The sequence below is a fragment of the Falco cherrug genome, chromosome Z, assembly GCF_023634085.1.
Source record: "Falco cherrug isolate bFalChe1 chromosome Z, bFalChe1.pri, whole genome shotgun sequence".
NCBI classification, from domain to species: Eukaryota; Metazoa; Chordata; class Aves; order Falconiformes; family Falconidae; genus Falco; species Falco cherrug.
The window spans coordinates 43,477,245-43,504,745 of NC_073720.1; the positions used below are offsets into that span (position 1 = coordinate 43,477,245).

At 37.9% G+C, this 27,501-nt stretch overlaps 1 protein-coding gene across 10 annotated transcripts; it reads right to left on the reverse strand.

Moving 5' to 3' along the window:
* On the reverse strand, nucleotides 1-27,425 carry GKAP1 (G kinase anchoring protein 1). 10 transcript variants are annotated; one of them, XM_055699549.1, is made up of 12 exons: nucleotides 26,553-26,697; nucleotides 20,322-20,581; nucleotides 17,474-17,617; nucleotides 10,831-10,908; nucleotides 9,187-9,310; nucleotides 8,113-8,135; nucleotides 7,281-7,430; nucleotides 6,785-6,886; nucleotides 4,774-4,837; nucleotides 3,195-3,265; nucleotides 2,244-2,321; nucleotides 1-308 (listed from the first exon to the last, which is right to left on the reverse strand). In XM_055699549.1, the coding sequence occupies exons 2-12, from the start codon at nucleotides 20,532-20,534 to the stop codon at nucleotides 267-269; spliced, it is 1,089 nt and encodes a 362-aa protein (XP_055555524.1). In that variant the 5' UTR covers nucleotides 20,535-20,581; nucleotides 26,553-26,697; the 3' UTR covers nucleotides 1-266. The 10 variants fall into 10 exon arrangements, with proteins under 10 accessions (XP_055555524.1, XP_055555526.1, XP_055555523.1 ...); XM_055699551.1 differs by having other exon boundaries at nucleotides 6,803-6,886; nucleotides 17,468-17,617; XM_055699548.1 differs by having other exon boundaries at nucleotides 17,468-17,617.
* Nucleotides 27,426-27,501: the final 76 nt, after the last annotated feature.

Sequence of the window (27,501 nt, forward strand, 5' to 3'; positions counted from 1 at the left end):
GAAATGGAAGAGTAAATTTTATTGAATGTTGAAAAACTAATGGCAATACAGTTAGTTTCAGCTCTGCTGGAATACTAGTTTTCTAGTATTTCTGTTGCATAAAGTACAATAAATCTGACAATACATTCAGACTGTTAAACTAGTAATTGTTAATTTCTCTTCAAAAACTGCATAGTTGAGCAGTTGTGCAACAAAGATATAAATTTCTGCAAAACCCTGAATTTTATTTTTTTTTTCTTTGAAACTGGTGACAGAGGAGATCACCTTCACTGGTCAGATTCTGAGTGCCTTTTCCCTTTTTTCCCACTCTGTAAAACAGAATGAAAACAAATGTTTAGTTAACGTATTAGACATGACACTTTATATCTGCCATTATTTTTTATATTAAAGTAGTATAAATTAACACGAAAAAACTCAGGAGTTAAGTTGCATACTTTAGTTAAATTATGCAACTATTATGGGATGCAAACTTGTCTGAACCTGAAATATTATTATATACATTAAAACAGTCAAGGCACTTACAGGATACATAACTGAGATGTTAACATCTAGGAATAAAACCACACTGGTTTTGGTGGTGGTGGGTTTTGGTTTTTTGTTTTGTTTTTAATCCACAGCTTTTGGTTACTTTTTTTTTTTTAATTTATCCTTATGTTTGAAAGCAGTATTCCATAAAAAAGTGGGCCTCATGTTATCAAAGACAACGCCGCAAATAGTAGTAATATAAGAAGGGTTGTCCTGGTCAGCCTCCAAGATTACACAGAATAATATAAGCAGAAACAACAATCCCTGCAAGCCATATGAGACAGTTTTCCTAAAACAAAAAATCACATTTAAAAAAAAAAGCTAAAAAAGTAATAAAAACCCAACCAGCCACACAAAAAATGCAGGGTGATGAATTAAGCAAGAAATACAGCAATATGTGAAAAGATAAAAGCATGTTAGGCTGGGAGGTGGGGGTGGACCAAGGAAAAAAGAGCAACAGAATAGGTGATTTTGCAGTACTTCTAAGCATATAACAAAGACCTTTTTTTGTAATTTTTTTAGTGTTGTTCTTTTGTTTTTTATTGAAATTAACCACAGGATAAATTTATCTTATTTAAAAATTTCTATTTACAAAGAAAAACACTTCATAATAGAAAAGGCGTGCATGGGAGGGGAAAGCAGAAAGGCTGAAGTTGTAAGACAGAACAGTGATGTGAATTAATTTGACAAAAGATTCACTTTAGTTCAAATACCAGCATGAGCATTCAGCTTGTCTGGAAGGGACTGAACAAGCATATGTATTTGTCAGCTGCTGCAAGACAATTTTAAGAAGAAACTTGCTGACTTGCGGTAAAGTAACAAGGGGAAAAAAAGAACAGAAAAATACAAGAGAGTACATACAGAACTCCATGTAATGCTAGCCAAAGAATTTAATGTAATCAGAGAAGATATGCTGCTTCAGAAAAGAGTAGTTATGGCTTAATGAGCCAGTTTTCACAAAACTATAGTGTTCCAACACAAACAAGGTGTTGCAACGTGAAATAGGATAGCTTGCCAAAGACTACACAGCTACCTTAGAAGCCTCCATTATATACTACAGGCTCTCCTTGTGACCTATGCAAAAGGTCAGTCAAAACAAACAAACAAAACACCCAGCAAAAACAAAAAAATGCAAATGTGTCAAGTCATACACAAGTACAAACCCTTATTTGCAAATACTGTCACTCTTCAAAAAAAACAACAGCAGGAATGTTAACCAGCATACTATTTACGAAAAAGTTAACTGAAATTCACAAACATGAGTTGCATTAGCAGCCAAGTTGAGCAAAGCAGCATATGCACAGTCAGCAAGACACTAATTTTATCACTCATATTTTGACACAACTTGTGAATCTCCTACAAAGATTTGGCTGGAGACAGATCTAAGATACAAAATGAAAGAAAGAATGTGTCAAAAAAAGAAAGTCTTGAAGTCTGCAGTTAGTCCAGTCACACGCAATTAGTGAAACCAGTTTGTTGCTTGAAGTGCATTTATTGACTAGCATACTTCAAGAAGTTTTGAAGTACAAGACAGGTAGTAGACTTCAAGTTGCTAAAACTGTGCTTTAGTTTTGCTACTTTTTTTTCCTACAATATGAACCACTAATTTTTTTTTTTGACTGGAAAAATTAGAGGTAATAGGTCAGTTCAGAGCTCATTACCTCATGATAGTCACAGCTACATTAAGAACAGGTAAACTTACAAACGCAGAAAACTACCTGGTATTTCATTAATTCTGTCTGCAGTAGTTTCACTTTGGATCTTTCTTTTTCTAATGCAGCATGAAGTGTTGCTACCTAAAAACATACAGAATATGAATTTATAAAATATCTCTTGACATCTGTAAGTTTATGCAGTCAGTGTTGCTCTCCATTAGTACTGTGCTGGACAAATAAGTAATACATGCAGAGTTCAAGAGTGACTGTCATTGTGCATGAACTGAAAGTACAAATAAAATATTCTTTAATTGCTTTTATTTCCAAGCAGTATTTCCTGATTTACCTGTATAATGACATAGAAAAGCTATAAAGTTAGAAACTCATCTGACACTTGGATTCTGCATTAGTTCATTGCATGAAACACTTAACTAATGTAGTATTGTGCAACACAGATAAGCTTAATACATCACCCTCAAAAAACAGTAATCTTAAATGTAAAGTGTTTGGACAAGACAAGAGCTTAGAACTAATAATTGCTGTGGACCAAAAACTAAGCATAGAAGTCTTGTATTCTGTCTACTACAGTGACCTGCCAACTGACACGTCACAAGTAATGTGTAGCTTGCTTGTGTTCATACATTTGAGACTAGAGATTAAACAAAACAAAATAAAACCACACCCAGGAAAGAAGCACCTTCTCAAGCACTTTTCTGAACTTTCTAGCTTGGGTTGCCAGAGAATGATATTCCTAAGGTGCTGTTCAGGGCAAAATTATTTCAGGCATGCTGAGGTCTGCTATCTTTCCAGAAACAGTTCTAAGTGAGTCATACTCGAGGTTTACATAATACACATGCTCTGACAGACATAGTGCAGGGCTAAGGATGAAATGTAACATTTTTTGCTTCAAACAAGTCTTGTTCCAGCTTCTCCCTCCCGCACCTCATAACTGCCTTAAATAAACAGTATCTTTGAAATACCCACGGAATTTTACATTTAGACATCCTTACTTACCTCTGTGGTCAATTCATTTTTGATAGTTTGAGATTCATCAGTCTCTAGGAGTATTTCTGCTTTGTCCTTCCCTACAAGAGAAAGATACAGCATGAGCATCTTTCTAAATATACAGGTCTTCATCTGCAATAGCACTGTGACGTTGCTTTATTTCACTGTTTCATTACCTCTAAATAATGCCGCCTTCACTAAAAGAACAGTAGATGTAAATCAAAACCAACCACTAGCTACCAGTGCCATTAGCAGCAGTGAAAAGTTCTGGAGATTAAACCCCACCCTTACCCTACTTACCCCACACTTCACCCTGTAAACAGCACTTATTTTAGAGATAGCCATTGTGAACAAAGTCCATCAGAAAACTGAATATAGGCAGTGGATCAAGATTTTGTGATCATTAAGCTTCACGTGTGAGCTCAGTCATAGCTATGGAAACTTCCATTTACTGAAATACGGAGATGTTTAAACTATTTAGCTAGTGTCTGTGAACTATCTGTAGATAAAATTCTCAATATGAAGAAATGAAGTTTTTTCAAGGCTCAATTCTGCCACAAACTTTATTCTCACCAATATACAGAATACTCAGTCTGTAGAAAAAGAAAAAATTGTTTGTTTTATAGTATGTTACTATTCCACAAAGAGAAAAAACCTTCAGAACTTCACCTCTTCCCTTTCAAGATGAAGTATTTAATCTTGGCTCAAACACTGAAGTAATAAAGTTCCAAGTTAAAATTTGCAATGATCAGTCACATTATGAACATCTCAACTAGCTTAGACAGGTTTTGTAAACATTGAAGAAAAAAATATGACCTCTATTTCTAGCTAAAAATTTAGCCCAGAAAAGAAACTACATTCAAGAGCTAAATTAAGAAATTGAGAAGCAAAGGCAATTTTGTAACAAAGTTAGTGTGGCTAGCATCATAGACTCAAACAACTTCATCAAGCAAGATTAGGAATATTAAAAGATACCTATTCATAACAAGCATAAAGATACTAGGATATTTACATATATGTAAGTGTGTATATATAAATTTGTTTCCCCAAACTTTTACAACAAACCCTGAATCATAAAAACCCTGGATAGTGTTATAACAGAAGTATCACACAGTTGCATATTTAATCCAGCGGTGCAGTTATCCCTACTCATTGTGTGGCAAAAGACTTGCTTAGGTGTAGAATGATGTTTCCAACAGTCCAAAGCACAGCTTGCAAAGATGTAAGATCAAGTTACCTCACGTTTGTCTAGATGTATATTATAATGAGATCTGTCCAGAATATATAGCTGTCACTAGCAAAAGAAAGTCTAACTTGAAGAATCATTGTACCTAAAACATAACCGAACAATTTATATTTCAAAAAATGATCTCAATATGTAACTGATTATTTCATTATGTAACAGCAGCAATGCAGTACTGTGTGGTCCACCAAATTCTGTAGTTCACTGAACTGGCTGCAAATTAAGAGATTCTTAGTTCTTTACAGCTGTCACTGAGTCAACTTACTGTTAAAAAGCTGCTTTGAAAGTTCCTTCCATGTTTCAAAAAGAATATCTAAGTTTCATGATAAAACAACTCTTACTTACTTTTACTTTCTTGCAACATCTTCAGAAACCGTGCATTTCTTGCTTTTACTTTCTTATGCTTTGCCTGTATTAAAGAGATTGAATTATTACAGGAATACACTATTAAAAAAAAGTATTCTATAGAGTAAGCATGACTTCAGAATTTAAAATGACGACTTCTGCAGAGAATCTAATCATAGAATCACAGAATCATAGAATCATTTAAGTTGGAAAATTAGACCACATGTCTTAATTAGACCACAGCCAAAGTAAGAAACACACAATGGGAGAAGATTAATAACTGAGAGTTGGGAAAAAAACAGGCAAGCACAAGGCTTAGAGCAAGTTAACCTAAAAAAGTTAACATCAGTGTACTGATAGTGCAAGAGCCGCCATCCAGGTCTGCCTGAAGCATACAGGCCTGTTGCATCAAGGGCTTTGTGGAATCTCCCCAGAAAAATTACAATTATAATGCAATTTCTAGATAACAAGATAAGATAAATAGTTTGCCATATTACCCGGCAAGCTGGACATGACCTCACTGCTCTATGGATTATTTTATTCAGCAGTTTATTATTATTACATTACAGTTTCTTCCCTTTCCAACTCTTCACTACTACCCAAGAAACCCGTATTTGCTGGTATCTGATCTGATATCACCACTTCCTTTGTAAGTCAGTCTTTTTTCCTCAACTGGCCACCCGTGTCAGTTCTAGCCATGTATCTTAGCTGGAAACTTATTTTTCCTGTCACTAGTCTCGTAATACAGTTTGCTCTTGTAGGCTCTTGAAAAAAGTTGGTTTCAGACATACTTTTTTTGTAATAAAGAAGCTGCTGTCTTCCACTTCGAGTATCACATCAGTCCTTGAAGATAATTAACATATTTAACCCAGATCTTTTATGGCCACCTAAAACTGGACTAAGGTCTCTGGACAAGTTCAGAAAATTAAACAGCTGTGTCATCATCCATCACCTCACCGGTACCCTTATGCATTGTGCTTAATCTGTCAAATGTCATCACCTGCTGATAGTGATAAATATGAATGGTTTTATATTTTATAATTTCACCTGGGCATTCCAACTTTAGTACACAGCAAAAATAGCTGTTGAAGTCTTTATTAATAGAAGAGTACTTCTCTGAAGCATCAGAAAACTCCCAATCTGTCAATGTGCTCAGTCTACATTAAGCAATGACTAAAAATAGTAATAAAATAATTTAAAATAATTTTACACTGCTTTATTGCTGGTTCCTCATGGAACATCTGCCCTTTTTTTCTAGACACTATCCAGGCAGTGCTAACATGGACTGAAATCAGGCAGAGACGCTTTCCCTAGCTACTCTAGTTTATAGCAATACTATTATTAACAAGCAGACCTCTTTTTCCTGTTGTGTTTTATCGTATGGTGAATCTGATTTCCAATTTCACTTGTATGTAATAGGGAAAGATAAAACAAAATACAGGACTCCATTCTTGTTACACTGCAGCTTTAAAGGAGCTTCTCTTAAACCTGATAAAAAAGTCATTGATTTTTTTTAACCACTTCAAATATTGGACTGAATCTACAGAAAATTCCAACAACACATTGTTGTTAAATGCAAGAAAAGCTGAGTAGAATTTAAAAAATAAATAGGCTGGAAGAGACCCCAAGAAAGTCCAACTTTCTGCTCAAAGTAGAGCTAACTTCCAAGGTAGAACAGATTGCCCAAAATCATGCCTAGTCTTATATTACATCTTCATTTTTTTGACCATAAAAATAGCAATACTAGAAAACAAGTAGTGACTGATATGCCAGATATGAAGTTTATTTCTGGATGCTTTGTCTTGATTCTTTCAATTATTTTTAGATGCTTAACTTAAAAATAAGAACCGTTCTGTGTGGTACTGAAGGAATAGTTTGATCTGTAAATACATCATCTGTAGCCAGTCTAAAGCATCTCTACATATTGGTCACATTTTAATAAATACTTGCTTTAAAATGTGTAATAATGTTAAATTCTGCCTACTGTTTGAAGGTATTATCACCTACATACCTCCCACTGAGTTATTACATTTTTCAGTTGCTCAATTTCTGCATTTTTCTTTTCAAGCTCAAGCTTTAGTTCTTCTGTTTTTCTGTCTTTCAAAACAGTCTCCTATAAGCAAGAAAGCATCAGTTCTTAATAATCTAGTTATGTGAACTCAATTCTCAGGAAAGGCAACCTATTTGTTGTTTGTCAGAGAAAAGAATTTCTGATCAAAACTAAAGAGGTATATGTGCATAGATACCAAAAGGATAAGAAATGCAGTAATAAATATTGTCATTTTCTTTGAACCAAAGATTATTTCAATCACAGGTCTTTCATATTAAAAAAAAATTAAGTCAGTTAAATATCTCTTTGGATAGATAAAAATATTACAGCATTGTGGTCTTTAGGATTATCATGCTTTTCATTTGTGCTTTCCTCCACTGAGGTGCTCCCTTTCTGATCACTGAATAAGCTTCATTGGGTAACTTCTTCACTTCAGAGTAACTGCTGTTTTACATGCCTGGTTCTGTTCATGAAATGTGCAGTTATCTTTTCCACTGTAATCAGTGAGCTGGACTCTCCTTTTCTCTCTGTCACGTATTCTGTGAACATCATCTTCCAGCCTGTTGAAAAATCCTCCATCACGCAACGAATGGGAAGAGTTCAGTGCCTGTCAAAAATAAGTACTATAACATATCTTCCTTTACATTATTAAGCTAGACATCAGCATGGTTAAAAAAATAGCCTAAGTAATGATAAAGCATTACATCTAGATAACTATTTTATGTTGTACATCCTGAGAATAATGTGACTTTCACCTAGAGAATACGATACCAATTGGAAGTGCCTAAAAACTCATTAACAGTTAACATTTAGCTGATGATGAGGTTACACAAAAGCATAAAGTTGGAGTTTAACAGTTCTGCACTATGACTACACTAATTTATGTTTTATCTCACTGTCACCTATTCTTCCCTCTAACGAGTTTTAATATTTGCCGACTGCACCACAACATAGCAGCATCACAGTACTTTCATCTAATTTACTTCTCTTTTTTTGTGCTACAATTTTTATTTTTTAACATGCTTTTAAATCTGCAAGTTGCATCAAAGGCATCTGAAAACTAAAGAAGCAAGAGGTAGTTCTAAGAAAGCCAGTACTAAATTATCAAGATACAGGAACTGCTGACATACATCTTTATTAAATCTGCATCTGTAGAAGTTTTCCAAATAGAAATCAGTCAGTTTCATAATGTAAAACTGATTGTTGCTACAGAAAGTGCCAAAATAATTAATTACCTTCTAAACATAACATTTATGGTTTTTTATTAAACTCATTTGAGTAAGACTTACCACGTGTTTTTTAGCAAGGTTATCTGAAAGGAATAGAAAAAAAATGAAGGCATCAGTACAATCTTGTACAGCTAGCTATTGAAACAAAATTTTGAAAAGTAGGGGGAAAACCCACATATATTGGCATTCTTCAACATTAACCCTCCTCTCAAAGTCACAATTAAAAAAAAGTCATCACCTAAGAGCACTAGAAACCAAGATAATAAACTATGTATTATGTCAGTCCCTGTACTTGCATCTTCTCCCCAGTCTTTCAGACTATTTAATTAAAAGCAGCATCTCGTACTTTTTGCTTCAGTTAAAGTGGAAGGCAATGTCTTTGGTACAGACACTTAAGGAATTTGTTAGTTGGTTTGTTTTTAAGTCTATTCAGGCTTTTATAGCACATATCTCACTGTATACCTGAATGCCTTCTATATTGCTGTGCTTTCAATCTTCTTCCTCTACTCAGATTACTTGGAAATGACGTGTTTAATAAATATTGTAGATTTAGACAAAAACACCTTTCAAAGAAAAACCTTAGAACACAAGTTACTGTCTTCCTTTTCTAGAATCTACCTTGATTTCTTCACTAAAATTCAGAATCTCTGCTCTATAGAAACAGATGAAGGAATTTTAAACATACAGATAATGCATATAATGAGTATACATAAGTTATTTCAATATTTACTCATCTTAAAAAAAAAACAGTATCATGAAAAAAGGCAAACAATTACTTGCTATTACCCACAAAACAGAGAAACTCAGTTGCCTGAGGGGTGCAAACTTTGTAGAACAAAAAAAATCACACTTAGATTTAGAAAAAAAAAAAGTCACATTGAGTGTCATGCACCCTAGGGATACTACATGAAATTATATTTTTCTTAACCTCTTCTGTTTTTCCCGCTAATAGAACTAGCCCATTATTATATAATGAACACTCAGCTTTTAGACTCGATAGGATGCACTGACTGAAACTCATTTAATGTTTGTTCAAACACAGTATTAATGAACAGAAATAAGGGCATTTTGCTGTTATCACGCACACTATGAAAATTCCAAGTAGAACAGCTCATATGGTATGATAAGGCATACCTATATTACTGTCTGACTGAAAGTCTTTCACAGACACAGTGGGAGGTTTCTCTTTTCCTTCCTGGTTCTTTTTCTTATTGACAGACTTTGACTGAGATGAAGTATTTTCAATATTTTCATATTCCTAGAAGAATAAAGTCCCAGTGGTATGATTTTCTTCAATACCCAAATATTTTTTTTCCTGAGGCTTCATAAAGGAAAGAGATTATTGATAATGTATGAGAGGAGATTTTAGCCTGAACAGCAATTTACAAGCTTCAGATTGGTTTAAAGAGTGCAAAACATGCCAGCAATTAAGCATCAGTTCAGTCTCTGAAGTATTGCTCTTCACTAAACGGCAAATGAACTAACAGCCTAATACTTCCTCAATCACCCACATCAAATTTTAAATGCAGGAAGGCAGAGCGCTTTATTTGAAAAAAAGATGTCTACTGTATATTCTTTTTATTCTCAGAATATGCTTACTCATTCAGCAGGAATCAGAGAGCTATTAGTGTTCAGCAATGCTCTACCAACTGACCTTACTCCTATTGAAATCAGACAGCCAAGTATGTGAGAGCCATTTGAACCAGAGTCCCACCTCCCCACACATCTTCATCAACATTCTTCAAAAATTAACAACGTCCTATTGTTAAAAACAATCTTAAAGAGTAATTAATTACATATTTTAATTAAGATTATGTTAAATCTTAAATGTTAAATAATCTATTTTTAAAAATAATTATACAGAAAAAAAGGATGGGAACAGAGTGCTTTTCTTTCCATAGAAACAAGATTTGTTCAGCATACTCATGTACTGTACATTTTTAATATATAGTACATATTTTAAATTATTCAGAAGTAATCCTCAAAGAGTCTACAAACAATGCTATGCTACTGTGCCTGAAGACTGTCTTCATTTTAAAAAAACAACTTCAATATCCAAGTTAAAAATTTACCTTAGTTTTCAATAACTGTGGTACTCTCCTCCTCAAACTGAAGTACTATACAGAGGTATTTCCACAAAAGTGCATGTAAAAGTTTTATTTCTTACTGATGCACAATTATATTTAAATTTTGGTATTGTCATAATTTATTGCAAATAAGCAACTTATTAGAAATAAAAATTTCATCTAAGCATACTTTTTCAGAACAGTTCTTCACTGTTCCATAAAAACCATTAAGATAACAGCATCCTCACCAGCTAAGAAAATGTATACAGCTTATTAGAACTAAAATATTTATACTCCAAACAGAGAAAAGATGGTAGAAAAAAATGCAAATGATTCAACCAAAACTAAAACTAAGGCTTAATGAGAAATCAGTGCTTTGATTCTCTTACTCTTCAAGTGTGCGGGATTTTTTCTGAGGAAAGTCAGGATCTCTTGTACTCTTAAAAAATTTCAGCACATATGTATGCCAGAAAAGTGGAAAACTAATTTTCCACCTTTACAGGCCAACTAGAAAAACCCAGAACGAAACCCCCCAATACTATTAGATATGGTTTCTTTCAAATCCAGTATTTCTCTGAACTCTTTAGTGTCTAAACAGTGCAAGCAAACCATATTTACATGAAGACAATGGTACTTGTAGGAATTTTTTTGCCTTTTAAATTCAAGCCTCAAACTTGTACAACTTCTACATTAGGATAAATCCTGCAAATACCTTTTTGTGTTCTTCATATTCCAGTTTGCTTAGCAGCAATGTTTTTTCAAGATCAGCTTCAAACACTTCAGAAGTCATCTGAAGAAACAAGATTAATATATTTCATGTGACTACCTTCTCAGAAAAAAAAAAAAAAGAAAAAAAGCAGATAAAACCACTAGGACAACACTAGAATTTCAGTTTCAATACACATATCACTACAATTGCCAAAAAAGCTAAATTTCACTGAGGGGATATATGGCATTATTACCAGCTAATACACCTTATTGTACCATAAGTAATAAAATACCTTGCTTCAGGAAACTTCGTGATGGATGTAGGCATACAATAATTTGTGCAGATCTTTATGTAATATACTTAACATCTTGATGATTTGTACATGAGATTTTTTTGAAATAATTTTTATTTTTAGTCTGCAAAGCAAAAACCAGAGAATGTTAAAGGATGAAAATAGTCATTGTAGACCACCAGGAAGTCTATGCGCTCATCCACTACACAGAAAAGATTAGGTTAAGCACACTTTATTTTTTTATTAAAAGGAGAGCACAACTAAGAAAACCGGAATGATTTCCAAGATGTTTTCTCTTTCTTTTTTGAGAGAAGGAAGTATGTAAGTCTTCTTGGGAGATTAAAAGAAAATTTGAAGCTTTCTACGTGTGAACTATTAAGAAAAAGAATGAAGGAGGGGATCCCTTTTTTCTTGTGTTATAGGAAAATAGCAAATTGGAGGAAAATCCAGATTCTGCTGCATAGAAGGTTGAAGGATTGAAATGAGAAGACCAGTACCAGCAACAGTTCAATGAAGCCAAAATGAGATATTTATCTAGAGGGTATAGATGCTATAGCTGAGGTAGACAGAGGATAATCTAAATGTATAAACAGTGAATAAGCTGTGTTACTGTTTACAGCAAAGTTAACTAAGATTAAGTTGTTCTGAACACAAAACACTGTTCCTTTGAGTTCTACTGCCTTAAGGAATCACTACAGTCGCCTGTGTGATGTGCAGCCAAATGGAAGCCTTATTCTTCATCATAGCTCTCTCCTTTTCATGCCCTTAAGTGAAATATTAATTAGTAAAAATAATTACTTTAACCATAATCTTCTTGTTCTTTGAATTTCAAATTGAGATGGTTTTCATTCATCACAGAATAAACTACAGTAATTGTTAAAGTGAATAAATGACTTAAGTGGTCTCAATGTACTTTGCTTGAACTGGGCTGCGTGACATACGCTAGCTTCTTGTCTATAGGAACAGTGTTTTGAAAACAACTTTACAAGTTCTCAGATGCTTTACATGTGTCTAAAAGGGATGGATCCGTGAAAAAAGCACACACATTCTTCCAAATAGTTTTGTTCAGCAGTTTGTATGACCAGTCTCTCACTTAAGAGAAAATCAAAAAGTGCCTCCCAGTTTCCACCATACTAAACCGGCCTTTTTTGAGCAGTTATTTGAAACATAGTAAAATAGTGCTCTCGGCATAAATTGCTGCAAGATTTCAGGTAGACTTTGGGGTGCCATCATTCCTAGCTTTGCATTTAATCAGTGGTTCAAGCTCAGCATCAGCTGATTGCACTAGGCCTCACTGGCAGGGCTTTTGTAGGGGGGGAGGTGGGGAAGAGCCCGGGACCCAGCAGGGCTGCAGGCACCTCGGGACCCCAATGGGCTGCACATGGGGGCAGCGAGTGGAGGGGCAGGCGGGTGGCAGCCGCCCCAGCAGCAGCCAGCACTGGAGCGCAAGGGGTTCCTGCAGACAGACCCCCGTCCTCCGCACCAGCCGTGGCCTGCAGCAAGGGGACTGGAGAATAAACAGGGTGCAGGAGGGGTTTTGCAGCAGTCATGATGTGGATTTTTTTCTTAAATGGTTTCTTTCAGTATCAAAATCTGTAACTAGAGGTTTGATAACTGACAATAAATGAAATTGACTGAAATTTCCCCAAAATTAATGAACAAAACCAGTCCACAACTATTGCATCTAATCTGACAATGATAGTCATCTACCAAAAATTCAGCCTTGTAGTCTACTACACTGAAAAACTCAACATGAACATGACAAAAAAGGACAGAATGGGGACTACTAAAGAGAACAAACACACAAAAAGGTCAGCTCACAAGAAAGATGAACTTAAGGATTTTTACCTTTGTGTGCCTGAAATAATTTAGCACACAAGCTCCTAAATAATTATCAAGAATTAATACTACCACAATGTTATTACAACTATGAAACAACTGCACAAAAAATTGCATTATATGATCTCTACTACAACAATAACCCAATCATAATGCACTTACCCAGCAGTCATCCAATTCAGGGCAAGACTGAGTGTTTGAAGCTGGCTATACAAAGGCCGCTACTTCTAAGCAACACCAGAGTTCAGAGCTTTAGATCCAAATATTCTTTTCCCAAGCACACTCAGTCCTGCTTCTCTGTATAGCCCGACTGTCTCAGGACAGATAGCTATAGGCTCCCTACCACTTAAACCTATCAAAAAATACCAGAACCACGGGTTCCTTTGCTTAGACACTGGGAGTGCAAAACCAATAGGCAAGCTCTGGAGTACTCCTAATCGTCATAAGAAATTGAGATCCATGCACAAAGTTCTTACAATGAATCTTAAAAGCTTTGCTTAAGAAAGACCATGACATTTACATAATACCTCCATAGTTAAGACAATTGTTGACAGTCCTTTAAAAGGAAAGTGCCAGGCAGTACAGTAATTTGGAGGGTAAATATGAAAAGTGGAACTCTTCATAAGCTGGGCAACGCTCTTCATGGAGCTGACTTCTGCAGAAGCAGGGAGACAATGTTTCTCACCCAGTGCTGAAGACCACCATCCCTTGCAGTATACCACTTAAGAATTCCCTCTTCATTATCAATATTGTATTACTGGACAAGGGAAACTATGGAACTGAGAGGCTAGGATTTCATGCCTTCTGAATCCAAACAATTCAAACTCATATCTCTTATTTCTGATAAGTATTAAACCTACTTGCCAATCGGTTTCTCCAACTCACAGAAAAGATGCTTTTATTAAATCTTACGATAGTAGCATGTGTTTATGAAAAAACAACACAGGGACAGCAGAACAGTTAAAAACACAAATGGACATTCGATGCAACCTTGACTAATAAAGGTATTCTGTCAAACAAACCTTTCCAAAAAATTTGTCACAGATGTAGAATAATGCCATTTGGTCAAGGAATTCTGCATTCTCAAGTCTGCTGAACATACTTTGCAACTGGCAAACATAACATAATTTTTCCCATAACAAAAATCAGACTCTTCATAAGTTTCCAACACTTCTCATCTCCATCTCTAAAGAACACCTCACCTCTTCTTCCTACTACAGGGGCCTCCTCTAAGTTTTAACTACCATCTCTTGCTAATTTTAAGAGTGGTACTACTGTGGGCTTCAAGACCATTTAACCGAATCTCCCTCTAACACATACCACACCAGCATAAGCATGACATCTCTCTCCACCTTTTTTTTTCTGTATCTGCCTTCAATACAACTTGTTCTTGAAAAGCTATACACAGACTCCAGAAAGTTTAACTCCTAAAGTGTTGGTAATGATATGACAGTACATGAGCAACAGTTGGTAAGGACTTTAATACCCTCCACGAGGCTTCATTCTCTGTCAGAATTCAAAATTCAGTGGGCTGAGAGGATCAGGACCTTGCTGCTGAATGGCTAAGGCACTTGGCTTTGGTATCCCTGCATACGTGTGTACCACGCAACACCCCCCAATCCACCCCCCAATAAAAGTCAGGCAGCTTCAGTGGGATGGAACAGTGCAGATGTAAATCCCCCTTGGAGTCATGCTTTTGGCACAGTCATTGGAAAGGAAAGAGAAAAGCCTGGAGCACGAATATCCCAAGTTTTATCTCAAGTCATTTAACAATTAAACTACACAAAAGCTAGACAAGCACCTGCCCCACCTCCTCTTGGGTTGCTCAGAGTACAACTGAACAGGCCACGTTTTGAACAAACGTGAGGAAAAACTACCTGTGGCTCTCAGTAATGTGTCAGTTCCAAGTCCCTGTGCTTAGATCAACTAGGCAGATCATAACTCAGCAGATCTGCCTTTTCAGACCCACTCCAAAGCACATGCTCTTCTTCACTCATTACTATGCTCGAAGCATTAAGTCTCTAATACTTTTACCTTGTGTCTGTAATAAAATTTACCTTAAGATCACAATTCTTTAAATCAGAGTTATCCATGGATTCTTCAAATTATAGTCTTACAGAACATAAGAAATAATAATTTAACAGAAGCAATACAGAAACACTGCAACTCATTACATTTTAAAAGTAACATGAAATGCATATCCTGAAACAGAACTGCAGGAGGGGGCCTGGAAATCAGGACCATAAGTAACAATCAGTTACCTGAAAGGAAAGTGCTCGAGTTTGTAGGCCATAAACCCTGGCAGGACAAGGAGGGTGAATAGATAACAACTGACAAAAGATAAGGAGATGAGGAACAGATGGCCCAAAGGAGAAGTAACAAGTTTGTGCTAATTGATGACTGTAAAAACTTACTTAAAGTGTCCTTTGTTTGTTGTTAACCAATTAGGGATTGCCTAGTATGTAATGCTTAGCTTAAAGAACCAATCCATTCAAAGCCCGCAGCTTCTGAAAATATATATAAACTTGTGATTGTATACAATAAATCGACATTTGCTTGCATCAAGCAGTGTCCCGTCTCTCCATCGCAGCACAGAACTATTGTGACAATTTGGGCAACAAGCTACCAGACAACAGAACAAGTTATTACTGAAACTGTTAGTGATAATATTAGATAACGAAGCATACCTGCGGATATTGAAGTTTCATTGCTCTTTGTGTGACACTGCCCTTTACTGCCTAATTTTTATTTCATGGTCACAAGTCCTTTACTGCCTTGTTAGTAGACTACTGCAGAAATCAGTGGGGACTCACAGGATTTTAGTAATTCTTAAGAGCCTAAAAATACATACCCCATAATTAAAGTCCTCACTGTTTTCACTTGCAGCCATTTTTCCCCTCATATAAGAAAAGCTAATTCAATGCCTGCCAGTGCTGAAATATACGGGCACTATCTACAGTGAAATAAGTTTTAAAAGGAATCTTATTGATTAATCACATTTTATTAAGACTATCCTAATGAGTTATGCACTCCATGTTACATACTTTGAGCTAAAACAAACGTTTTAATTGTTGTTCTAAGACAGGAATCGGAATTCGCAACTTCTTTTTCCACCCATCAGATTCCAAAATTCACATTTTTAAGAGTTTCTGAGTCAAGTTAAAATTAAGTTCAAAGCAGTTTTGGTGATGTTTTGGTCTTTGAGGCCTAAAACCCAACCCTTTAAACAATTTATAAACCAAAAAAGTTCCCTGTAACCTCTACGGTCGCCTCAAAACCTATAGTGTCAAAGTCATACCAGTTAAATTATTTCATGTTTACAAAGTATCAACACTGCAATCTAACAGTGATCATGCCAGTATCAACCATTTCACTAAACGTTTAGTGTAGCACAACTTAACACAGGATTTGTTGGAAAAAAATATTCAGTCTACACAGTACCTCCATTGTTTATTCTCAGTCCATTGTGACGACAGAAATCTGTTCAAAATGTAGCAGTGGTGCAAACCTATTTTAGTGGTAGCCTATTCTTAGCCTTAAGAACTGTAACAGCATTTAGCTATTTCTTTTTCTCATAAAAATGGGACAGAGGTGAATTAGAACTGTAAGTATCATATGTTATGATTATGCTAATTGCTTTAAAGTTACTTTTCAAACGAAAGAATCATATGGTAACTTCACAGCTTATATGTCAGTAAGATCAAAACTAACAAGAATTGTTTATAACTGAGTTCACTTTGCCTGAACATTTTACCACCCAGTAATTAGATTATAAAATTCTTTGTTACCTGAAATAATTGCTGAAATTGTTGCCACAAAGGACAAGGAAAAGGCTGAGGTACTTAATGCCTGCTTTGCTTCGGTCTTTAATAGCAAGACCAGTTACCCTCTGGGTACTCAGCCCCCTGAGCTGGAACACAGGGAGGAGTGAAAACATTATATTGGCCTCCATACAGGCACAGTCAGTCTTTGCTTTATCTTCACTGTATTCTTCGAGTGTTATTACCAAAAAGATGTACTAAAATTAAAAAACAGAGGTTCTTGACCAATAGAACTACCCTAGTGTGCTAAAGGACAGTCAACACTCACAGTTCAAGTGTTCTTTGTTACCTAGAAAGGAACTAGTTTTTTCATGCCTAACAGAACTTACCAAGCCTGGTTTACTATGGATATGTACTGTATATCCATATATCAATCCACCAGCATTTCCCCAGCTTTGCTCTCACCACAGCATTTCACCATCCTTCCATGGTATTAAGTACTTCTACTTGTTGTCCAAATTACACAAATTCCTCTTACCATACTACAGTATTCACAGTCCAGCTATGAGGTGTGCAAGCAGCAGCATGTGCTGGCTCTAAACTGTATCTGACAGAAGGTGTTTACACTGAAACCTTTCCCTCAGTGTCATAGTAATTTGTTACTTTTTCTCCAGCCATCTTTCTTTATCCATGAGACTTCATGGAGTAATGTATTTCAGGAAAGCCAAAGACAGCTAAATATACTAACCTGTACCTGCTCATCTCTTTGTCTCCACTCCTGCCAATTTTCTTCCTGACAGTCCTCCTGCATTGCAGTGTGCAGTTTTTGTTCATGCTGTGACAGACAGTTTCCATGTGATGATTTCTGAGGAATCTTTTTAAAAGCAAGGTTTCTGAGCTGAAAAACAGTTATTTTTAACATTAATCAAAATGTGGACAGGTACACAGAAACAGTCTTAACAGATTAACAAAGGCGTCCAGACACATGGGCAAATAGACATGCATGTGCTTTACCCTACTCTGCAGTCTGAGATACATGTTTGTTTAATCATTTATGGTACACATTGTAACGTAAAATTGTGGAGAACTGTGGATCAGAAGCACCACAGCCACATAACATAAAACAACAAAAAAGTGAATATATTTTGCCAGCTGAAAATACTTCCAACAAATCTGAAAAGGCAACTGTGTCTGACAGATTTCATGCTGGACCAGGTATTATGGTGCTCACATCTGACCCAAATTAAACATAATGCCAAACAAAGGTGGTATACACAGATTGATTTGGCATCTGCAAACAGAGGAAGTAGAGGTTCAAGGAGAAAAAGGACAATGTAGACAGTCCTTACGGTTTTGTCAACAATCTAAAGTTGGTCACACTCTAAGAACCTGCAGTAAGAATTATTTTTAGTTGCTGCACCATATGGATACAACAGTGCCATCTTAAAAATACCTTACATCATTACAAAATTTGACAGTGAAAAAATAACCTGCAAATTTGGCAGCTCAAAGACATTCACTGCTCAAGCTTAAACATTAACATTCTGATTCTTACTTGGAGTGAAAATAAAGGCACCAATACAATCTCCTATCAATTTACAGACAGGGATTTCCTTAACATAAAAGCTCCTGGAAGGGAGGAAGAAGCTATTACCAAATTAAAGATGAAACAAAGAGAAACAAAGTACAATGCTTTCCTTAATGTGAGTTTGTTGAGTGCCATTACCCCTTAAAATGGCAGCTCACCTTACCTTAAAATTACTTAAAATCAGGCAATAACGCAGATAGCATTTTCCTTGCCCTCCAAACAGCCCCTTGCCATGCTGCCCCTTGCTTCCACTGTCTCTCCTGCTGCCTGCACCAGCACTACAACCCCTGCTTCCTTCCTCAGGTTGCAGTGCTGGCAAAAACAGTGGTGCAGACCATTCTGATTCACAGTTCCATTGCAGTACAGCCACGGACACAGTACATGTTGGGTTGAAGAAAACAAGTCAGCCCTTACTTGCCTCTCTGCCACTACAAGAGTAAGTATAATTTCCATGCAAATGAATTTCTGTAGATTCATTCAATGCATATGTAAACACACAATTAGTTTGTTGGCATTAAATTTTTTATGGTGTTAAGGCAGACATAAAGAAACATCATGGAATGCTTACTGAAAACTTAATCTTCAACATAAAAAGACCAGCATCAAAACTGAAAAAAACCCAATTTAATAATTAGCAGTACTGCAATTACTCAAATTTCAAGAGTTTTTAAGTTTAGTAGATACAAAAAGAAAAAAAAAACCTAACAACAACCCCAAACTCATATTTACATATTAATTTTTTTAAGAGATGTGTACAGTTTCAGGCAGAAAGATTACCTCAGTTCAACTGTCAGGCACAGCAACCTAGAATTCCAGATCCCAGACTTCTGGAACAATTCTTTCAGTCACACTTCTTAATTTCCATTTCATCTGAGGTTGATGATGAAATGGATCCGAGGAAGTCCAGTGTCAGAAAATCACAACTAGTCATAACACTGCCACCCAAATTCACGGGGCGGGGAGGGGGAAAGGCTCTGGATTTAGTAGATTAAGGGGCTAAAATGATGGATAAATCTGAAAATTACAACTTAGCAAACCAGACTTTAAAGCTTTTCAGAGCTTGAAAGCACCTTTGAATTTTAACGTGCTGGCTGTCCCAGCAGGCAACTAGAACTGACTACCTATACACCCCTGAAAACAAGTTTTTTCCTATCAATCACTTCTTAAGAAAGGTCATGCCCTTCATCAAAAATTAATTATTCAAGTGGTGCTGTCAAAAAAATGAAACCTAGTCATTAATTCTCATAAAATATTTTCAACTTGTATAGCTGAAACCTTACACTTTTATATAACCAATTCTTAATAAAACAAAGAAAATAAATGCAGTCTCTGTAACTAAGTAGCATTTATTTTGTAAAAAAAACCAAAACAATGAATTGTCAGGGACAGCAAAAAATATTTATCAGATAACAACCTTACACACTTGTTAAAGAAAATGTAGTTTGAATTAAGAAATTTAAAGTGCTGAAGCTGCTAAATGGCAGAACCAGGCCTCGTCCCTTGTACAGCCCTCATCCAAGGCTGGTTTAAAACTTAGTCAAGTTAATCACTTGAATAGAGAACAGAGAAACAATAGATGAGCAACCGCATACACAGGTGCTCTCACAAATGCAGGTGTTTCTAGAAAAAATCAGCATATGTGAATAGGAATTGCTTGTTCAAAGACCAAGTGTACTTGAAGGATTGTGTGAGTTAAAGCAGGCAGAAAGAAGGTCATGATCCAAGGAGGACCTTGGAACCAAGGCAGAGACTGGAACCAAACAGATTAATCAGCTGGGACAGGGTCAGGTGATGGATTCGCAGAACTGACAAGACTAAAGGAAACTTCTAAAAACTTTGGACATTAACTAATGATTTGATAAGTGTATATAAGCTGCGCTGCCTCCCTTTGCTCTCTGCCACTCGCTGGGGTGGTGGCCCAGCTCTGTGTTGTGATTAAAGCACGCCTAGTGGTACCCACCTCTGTGTAAATTTCTCCTTTAACACCACTACTGAAAATAGACATTCCCTTTACCTCATTGACCTCTCTTTGTTGCTGTTCTTTCCTTTTTCTCCTTTTGGTTTTTTTTTTCTTATCTGTAGATGATCTTCCCTGTGATGCCTGAGATTTGCCAGCGCTTTGGCCACTTCTTCCTTTTCCAGGCTCCAAATCAGCATCAGTTTCAACTTGTAGTAAAGCAAAACGAGATGCAGTGGTAGGAACTGAACTGATTACAGTAGATGCCATTGCAGTATCTGAAATTCTACTGTGCTGGCTTTTAGTTATTAGGTGTCCTAGGAAAGTAGCACAGAAATAAGAATGAAAACAATGTTTGACCAAACACTCAATAATTCATATCTGTTAGCTGCAGGGTTAGTATTTAAACCCAAACCCAGTATTATTTCTTTGTATTTTTCCTAAGTTGTATTATCTTAAGTATTCAAACAAGACCTGAAAAGTAAAGGATAATCTATAAGAAAACCAGAGGTTTTTAAAGCTATTACATCTGTTCCTGGGAGGTTATGTTTGATGAAAATAACATGGAGAAGGCTCTGAAAGAAGTTCCTTCATGTTCCAGAGCAGTGGGGGGATGAAGGGGAAGGGAAACATACGGGAATAATGCAGTGCTCCAAAATTTTCAGATGCCACCCTGGCATATGGTCTGAGAAAGAAAGCAAGCAGGTATTAATGTGTATGCAGGCTCAAGTCTGGGGTAAGCAGCCTTACTTCTTATTTTACAGGTGGTATTGTTTTGTTCCCAAGCCACTGTAGATTCAACTAGCAGTTTTCTCCACAGGCAGTGAGCCCAGCGTTGCGGCTGGCACTGTTCTCAAACACTAGGCTCTTACTCTTACAGCACAACACAGAAGACGGGTTGGGGGAAGGCAGAACTGGGAAACACGCTCATGCCCTCCATTACTCCCTGCAGCTATAACCAACATGTATATCCCCATTATACCACTCCAAAGCACAAATCATCTATCTAGTGTAGAAGTTAAATTTATGCGATAAGAATATTTGGCTAGTTGCAATTCTTCTATGAAAAGTTTAGTGAATGAGGAGAAGATTGAAAGTGATGTTATTTCACAGAAAATATCTAGCTATGTTAATGTACTACAATAGAGAGCTACAGTGAAATAACATCTACTTTTTGAAAGTGCTGTTTGAAAGGAATCCTTAAGAGTTTGGCAAATGTGAACATAATGTTTGCATTGAACAAATGAACAGAATGTCTGCTTACATGGTCTACAATGGTCTACAAATGTGTTGCTTGTTAACTGCTTTACAGAAGAATGAGAATCTACAGAAACTTTGAGAGATTGTTTTTATTACTAAATTCCAGACTTTCCCAAGGATAAAGCTGTGCAGGTGCTCTAAAGATGCTCAGACATATCGACACAAAACAATTCTGTTACCAATGCTATGCTATGGTAAATGGTCACTATGATGACCATTACCCAAAAGAATTCTTCAAAAGGAATATAACATTTTATTTCTCAGAGGTGAAAGAGCAAGTAAGCCAATACTGTCCTTATTCAAGTTTACCTAAAACAAAGGTTACAGTCAACAGCATTCTTCTCCTATGAAAGTCACCCTACTCTATTTGTCTCAAAAAAAGAAAATGAAACTGATTGTATGAAGCTGGTTGTATCCTAAGAACAAAACAAACCTGACATCAAATTATGAATCTACCTGATGCTGGTGTTCAGACTCTCTGATAAGACCACAACCACAGATCTAAAAAAACCCACATCAGTCACATCTAAACCACCATAAATAATTAATATTTGTTACTCTCTTTAGATTATTAAACAACAGGGCAAGTTTGGACTTTCCTGGATTTGTGTCTATGTTTTAAAATGCATTTTAATTCTCAATAACTATAGTTATCCTGCTTAAGAGCTTAGATACAGCAGAGATGTGCTCTTACTACTTGAACATGCATTAAGTTGAAACCTGAAACTCAGAGAAAAGATTTAAGACAACACCTTCGCAGGAAAACAGCACCAAAGGTAAATGCTCAGTCAGGTTACAACATGAACTTAGAATACTGGATGGTGCTGTTGGCACTACACCAGACTACAACAGTGTTAACACTAAGTTTGGAATCTCTCTACTGTATTTGGCTTAAAAAAAACCCTAGCGCACTGAAGATGACTCTAGTCAGTCAAAAACTTGACATTTCTAGTCTGTATCTATTTACTGTGGTATATGTGGGTTTTCATAAAAACAGATGAACAGCACAGCACAGTCTTTATTAAAGCTGCCAGTTGCTAACGGTGCCAAATACTTCTTTTTTGCCCATACAATTTGGAAACATTTCATATTTGCAAGCTGCAGTGATAGCAGCTAGATCCTTTGGCAATACATTTTAAAAGAAAACATTGTCAAGATACAACCATTAGTCTAGAACATGAGATAAAGGAAGATGAAAAGAGGTTGGACTCAGCCATAGCAGCTGAAGCTCTGCATCACTATTAAACACAGCTGCAGACTCCTCTCTCCCTTTTCAGCAAATACAACAAAAATACAACAGGTTTACTTCTGCTGTCTGACTGTAGTTGGTATGCAATTAAGTACCCAGCTGACAAACATGTTAAGCAAGTACCACCCACAGAGTTCTGCTGTTATAGTTCACTGAAATACTTCAGTAACAACATGAAAATAATTTACATAAGTTTATTCCTGAATTTCATTTGTTTCCACAGAACAGGAAAAATACATAGTAATGAGCTTGTAGAGGAAACTCTACAAATACATGAGATTACAGATTACTCTTCAGTTAAGTCTATAAGAAGTTAACATTGCTAACTCAGTAGAACATTTCAACACAGCTATTCACGTTACAGCAGGATCTAATAATCCCACTTCTGCAACACTAGAAGATGGATCCAGTGATCCACTGAGGCCTACCACAATGCCATCTTCACATTTTAATACCACACCTACAATTCTGACAGCCAGATCTTACCAAGCACCTAATATTTCAGTTCCACGGTCTGACTCCCCTCCCCATAACGGACTGATCTAAAAGCTTTCACCTAAGCACTGATGGCTTGCCACCCCTTTTACAAAAGTCTTTTTTGTCCTTTAACAGAGGATTATAATTTGTGTTATTCTTTATTGTTACAGACATGAACGGTCTTATAAAATTAAAGCATTGACATTCCTGAGCTTGAGGCTTTGCTTCAAAAGGCTTTCTGACCACACAAAAAAAGCACTCAAATACCACAGTGTTCCGTAACTCCACAGATGAAACTAGATCTGAAAAAGCATTTCAATTTTACAGTGGCTGGAGGAGTATAGCAGTCTAAGAAATGTTATGCGTTTGTAACAGTTGGTTGACCAAAGCCTGTCTAAATGAGAGACAATTCCTTTGCTTACAATATGGAGCGCAGCAAAAAAATCTCCAAGAGGGCAAAACAAAAGCAAAATGTGCCTGTGGCACCTACACAGCTCATTAATGCCTCAAGTGAGACTGCACGTTAAAAAAGCCCAACAAACAAACATCAGTACATGGAAACAACTCCAAGTGTGTCATGCATTACCACAAGTTATATGCTTCTGAGAAGACCTTCTCTAACACACCAAGATAGTTACTAACCGTCCATTTTTATGTTAATGAAAAGATCACTTGTAATGGATTTCACAGTTGCAACATCACTACAGTGTTGATTCACAGGTCCCACCAATAAATGACCCAGTTTCAAAACTTTCTGTTTTGCAAATCACTGTCAGGTTATTAGTTCAACTGTCTCTGCAACCTGTTCCAAATTATAAAGTTTGCAAGAAAAGTTCCCACAACCAAAATGACATATCATTCAGATCGATATATCACCAACGTAAGCATGATACACCACATAATTTCAAGGGAATGTAAAAGCATCTGTTACAGCTAGCAAGCAGTAATTCTTTTGGTGCTCTACTCATTCCTAGGTCATATTCGTCTACAAACCATGTCAGCCTACATGAACAGATTATTTTGGAATTTGATACCAGATCAATGGATTATATCACATTGGTCCCATTAATGAAACATGTAATGTATTAAGGTCTGATACAGTGATTTTTAAGCACAAAAGGCTTACTCTACCTTACGCTCTTAGTGAACAAAAAGACATGTTTAGAAATTTAAATTGTGACATGACTGAAAAGAAACGGTATCTTTCTAACTTCAGTTCCCTGAGGTGTACCAAGTACAGTCAGAAATATAAGACCCATCAATGCCCTGAAGAGCTTCAGTCTCATTTTAGACATGATGTAAGAAAGGCTGTGGTTAATAAAAGTAAAACAGTCATCTGGTGTTACCATAACTTGAAATCCTTTTCCTATCTTACCTTTACATTTACTTATATTTACACGTTGCAGGTAAAATAGCTTTTGAAATACTTCTAAAACCTCTACTGTAAATTGTCCAATACATACAAAGAAGCACATCTGCAAGTTTATTCTGTTTGAGCATCAGCAGCTTCCTGGCCTATGGTGCAGCTTTGCACATGTGCATGAGTTACCATTTACCTGGCAAATGTTCAAGCACTTCTAACAAGTGAGCATAACATCAAAATTTAGGAACCTCTGGTCTGATGCTAGCAGTACAACTTTAAGCATCTGTGAAATAATCACATGGCTTTAAATGTGGGGCTTTACGATTCAAGGAAAACACACTGAAGAGCCCAAAAACCCATTTCCCATTTAACCACTTTCATTGTCAAATAAACTGGTAATAGAGATGCAGGTTTTAGAAAACTTTGCAAATAGGGTTGTCATGCTAAAACTTCTTCCCACATACATCCACTTGTTTCTACCACTAATATACACATTTATGGTAATATATGATCAATATACACTCTTAGTAAACACCTGAAGTATTGCCTGACTTCAGTACTTGCTTGTACAATGGAAATAACATTGAAATACGCAACGTAAATTTGTAAATGAAGGAATATGTCCATTCCCTCCAGGCACCAATCAGACTTTGCACCATCTGCACATTATGTATTGACCTTTGCCTGTTTATGCATTTACCACAGCAAGTTCAATCTACTTTTCTTTATCATACAGGAAGTTTTGCACCGGAGGTCCTCCCAGTTGGCCAAGCTCTCTCCATTTGTTTTATGCCATCTGATCAAAAGCTATACAGCTCCATTAAACAGCTCTATATCCTCAAAATTACTCAAAGTCATCAGCTTTTAAGTGAGTTTCACAAATCACTACAGAAAAACAAGCAACCAAACAAAACCCCAACCAACCAAAAAGCCTTGGTTCAGAAACCTACTGGAGAGCGGCAGCAGTGGCATGTGCAGCAGCAATTAACCCACGGCAAGTAAAGGGTCTTGCACAGTTTGAAAGGGAAATATGGTGAATTAACTGCTTCGCTTCTGTAAAATTCACGAGTTTGAGGACGAACGGTTTCTAAAACTCTGGATTAAAATGTAAAATTGATTGGGCAGCTTTGGCTTCAGTTTGTGCACAGAATGCTGACCGACCACGCAAGCTCCCTTGCTTTTCTTCCCGTGTTACAACCCAACCAAAAAAACCAAACAAAAAAAAAAAAACAAAAACAAAAAAAAGGAAATCGATTAAGCTTTACGGATAGGAACTTCAACAAATATTTGAAACTTCACGCTCACTTCACGGTGCGTGATCAACGCACCTTCATTTACAAATTTACGTTGCGTATTTCAATGTTATTTCCATTGTACAAGCAAGTACTGAAGTCAGGCAATACTTCAGGTGCTTACTAAGAGTGTATATTGATCGTATATTACCATAGATATGTATATTAGTGGTAGAAACAAGTGGAGGTATGTGGGAAGAAGTTTTAGCATGACAACCCTATTTGCAACAACAAACGCCGGCCCACCGAGCCACAGCCCGCGGTCGGCAACCGTTAACGGATCCGCACGGCGTCCCGACATCTGGCCTCCCAACCGCCGGGGCCGAGCGTGCCAGCCCGCCCCGTGCCACCGGGCGTACCCACGGCAGCCCAGCCGGTGCCGGGGGGGGCTGTCACCGAGCCGGGCTCTGCCCGTCCGCCGGTGCCCGAGGCGCTCACCGCGCACGGAACGGCGGCGCCGTACGGACGCGAGAGCCGCGGCGGCGCCCGGCGAGCCCGTTAAATCGGGCGGGGGCAGGGAGAGCGGCGGTGCCCCGGGCGACCAAAGCACGGCCCCCCGACAGGCACCATCCTCCCCCGCCGCCACAGGCCCGCGGCCGCCTCCTTCCCGCCGCGGGCGGTGCAGCGGCGGGGAGCAGGGCACTCACCGCGGTGGCGGCGGAGCGGAGCGGAGCGCAGCAGCGGCGCCGCTGCCCCGGGGCTGGCGGTTGAAACCGGCCGTGGCGCGCGCCGCGAGCCCGCTGAGGTCCCGCCGCCCGCTGGTTGGTTGGGCGCCGCGCGTGCGCTGCGTCACCGCCGCGCGTGCGCTGCGTCACCGCCGCCCGCGGCCGGGGCGGGCTCCTGGAGCCGCTGCGGGGCCGCCCCGCCCCAGCCCCCGCCCCAGCCCCGCCCCGGCGCCGCCGCGGTCGCGCAGCGCTGAGCGGGGCGGGCGGGCGGGCCCGGCGGGCCCCTCGCGGTGTTGGTGGCCGCGGGGCGGGACGGGCTGTGCTTGCGGCGCTCCGTAGCGCGTTTTAGCAGGACACAGCGGGGAGGGAGCTGCGAACGGGTGGCATGGCGGTGTGGCAGGCCACCGCAAGGCAGCGTCACGTTGGTTTCACTCCCATGTTGCCGTCACCTGCATGGCCGTGAGGGCCGTAACTGCCAGCGGGTAACGTCGCAGAAGTAAAACGCAGCGTGGGACAGTACAAGCCTGTCAGATAGCAGTCTTGTCGTTAATTAGCAGAAGTACGAGGACCTGCACGTTGTCTGGGACAGGTAGAACCATTCTGTGAGCTCTATTAAACTTGCATAAACGAGAACACAAATCACTGCTTGCCCCTTTCTCCCCTACGTGACTGGTTTACTGGCCTCTCTCGTGGCCAACAGTTCTCCAGCGATCGCAAATGTGCCTCGTGTAGCTACCTACCTTAGCGTTAGGTGACATTGTAGTTACATCTTGAAATGGGTGTGTGTGGCATACAGAATCTGATGTTTGAATGACTACTTACTCTGCAGCGTTGCAGCTACAGAAACCTCCAGAGCACCAGCTGACAGCTGTTGGTGACCGAGTTGTACTTTCCCTACACCTTCCCTTGCCTGTTTTGCATAGGTAAAGAA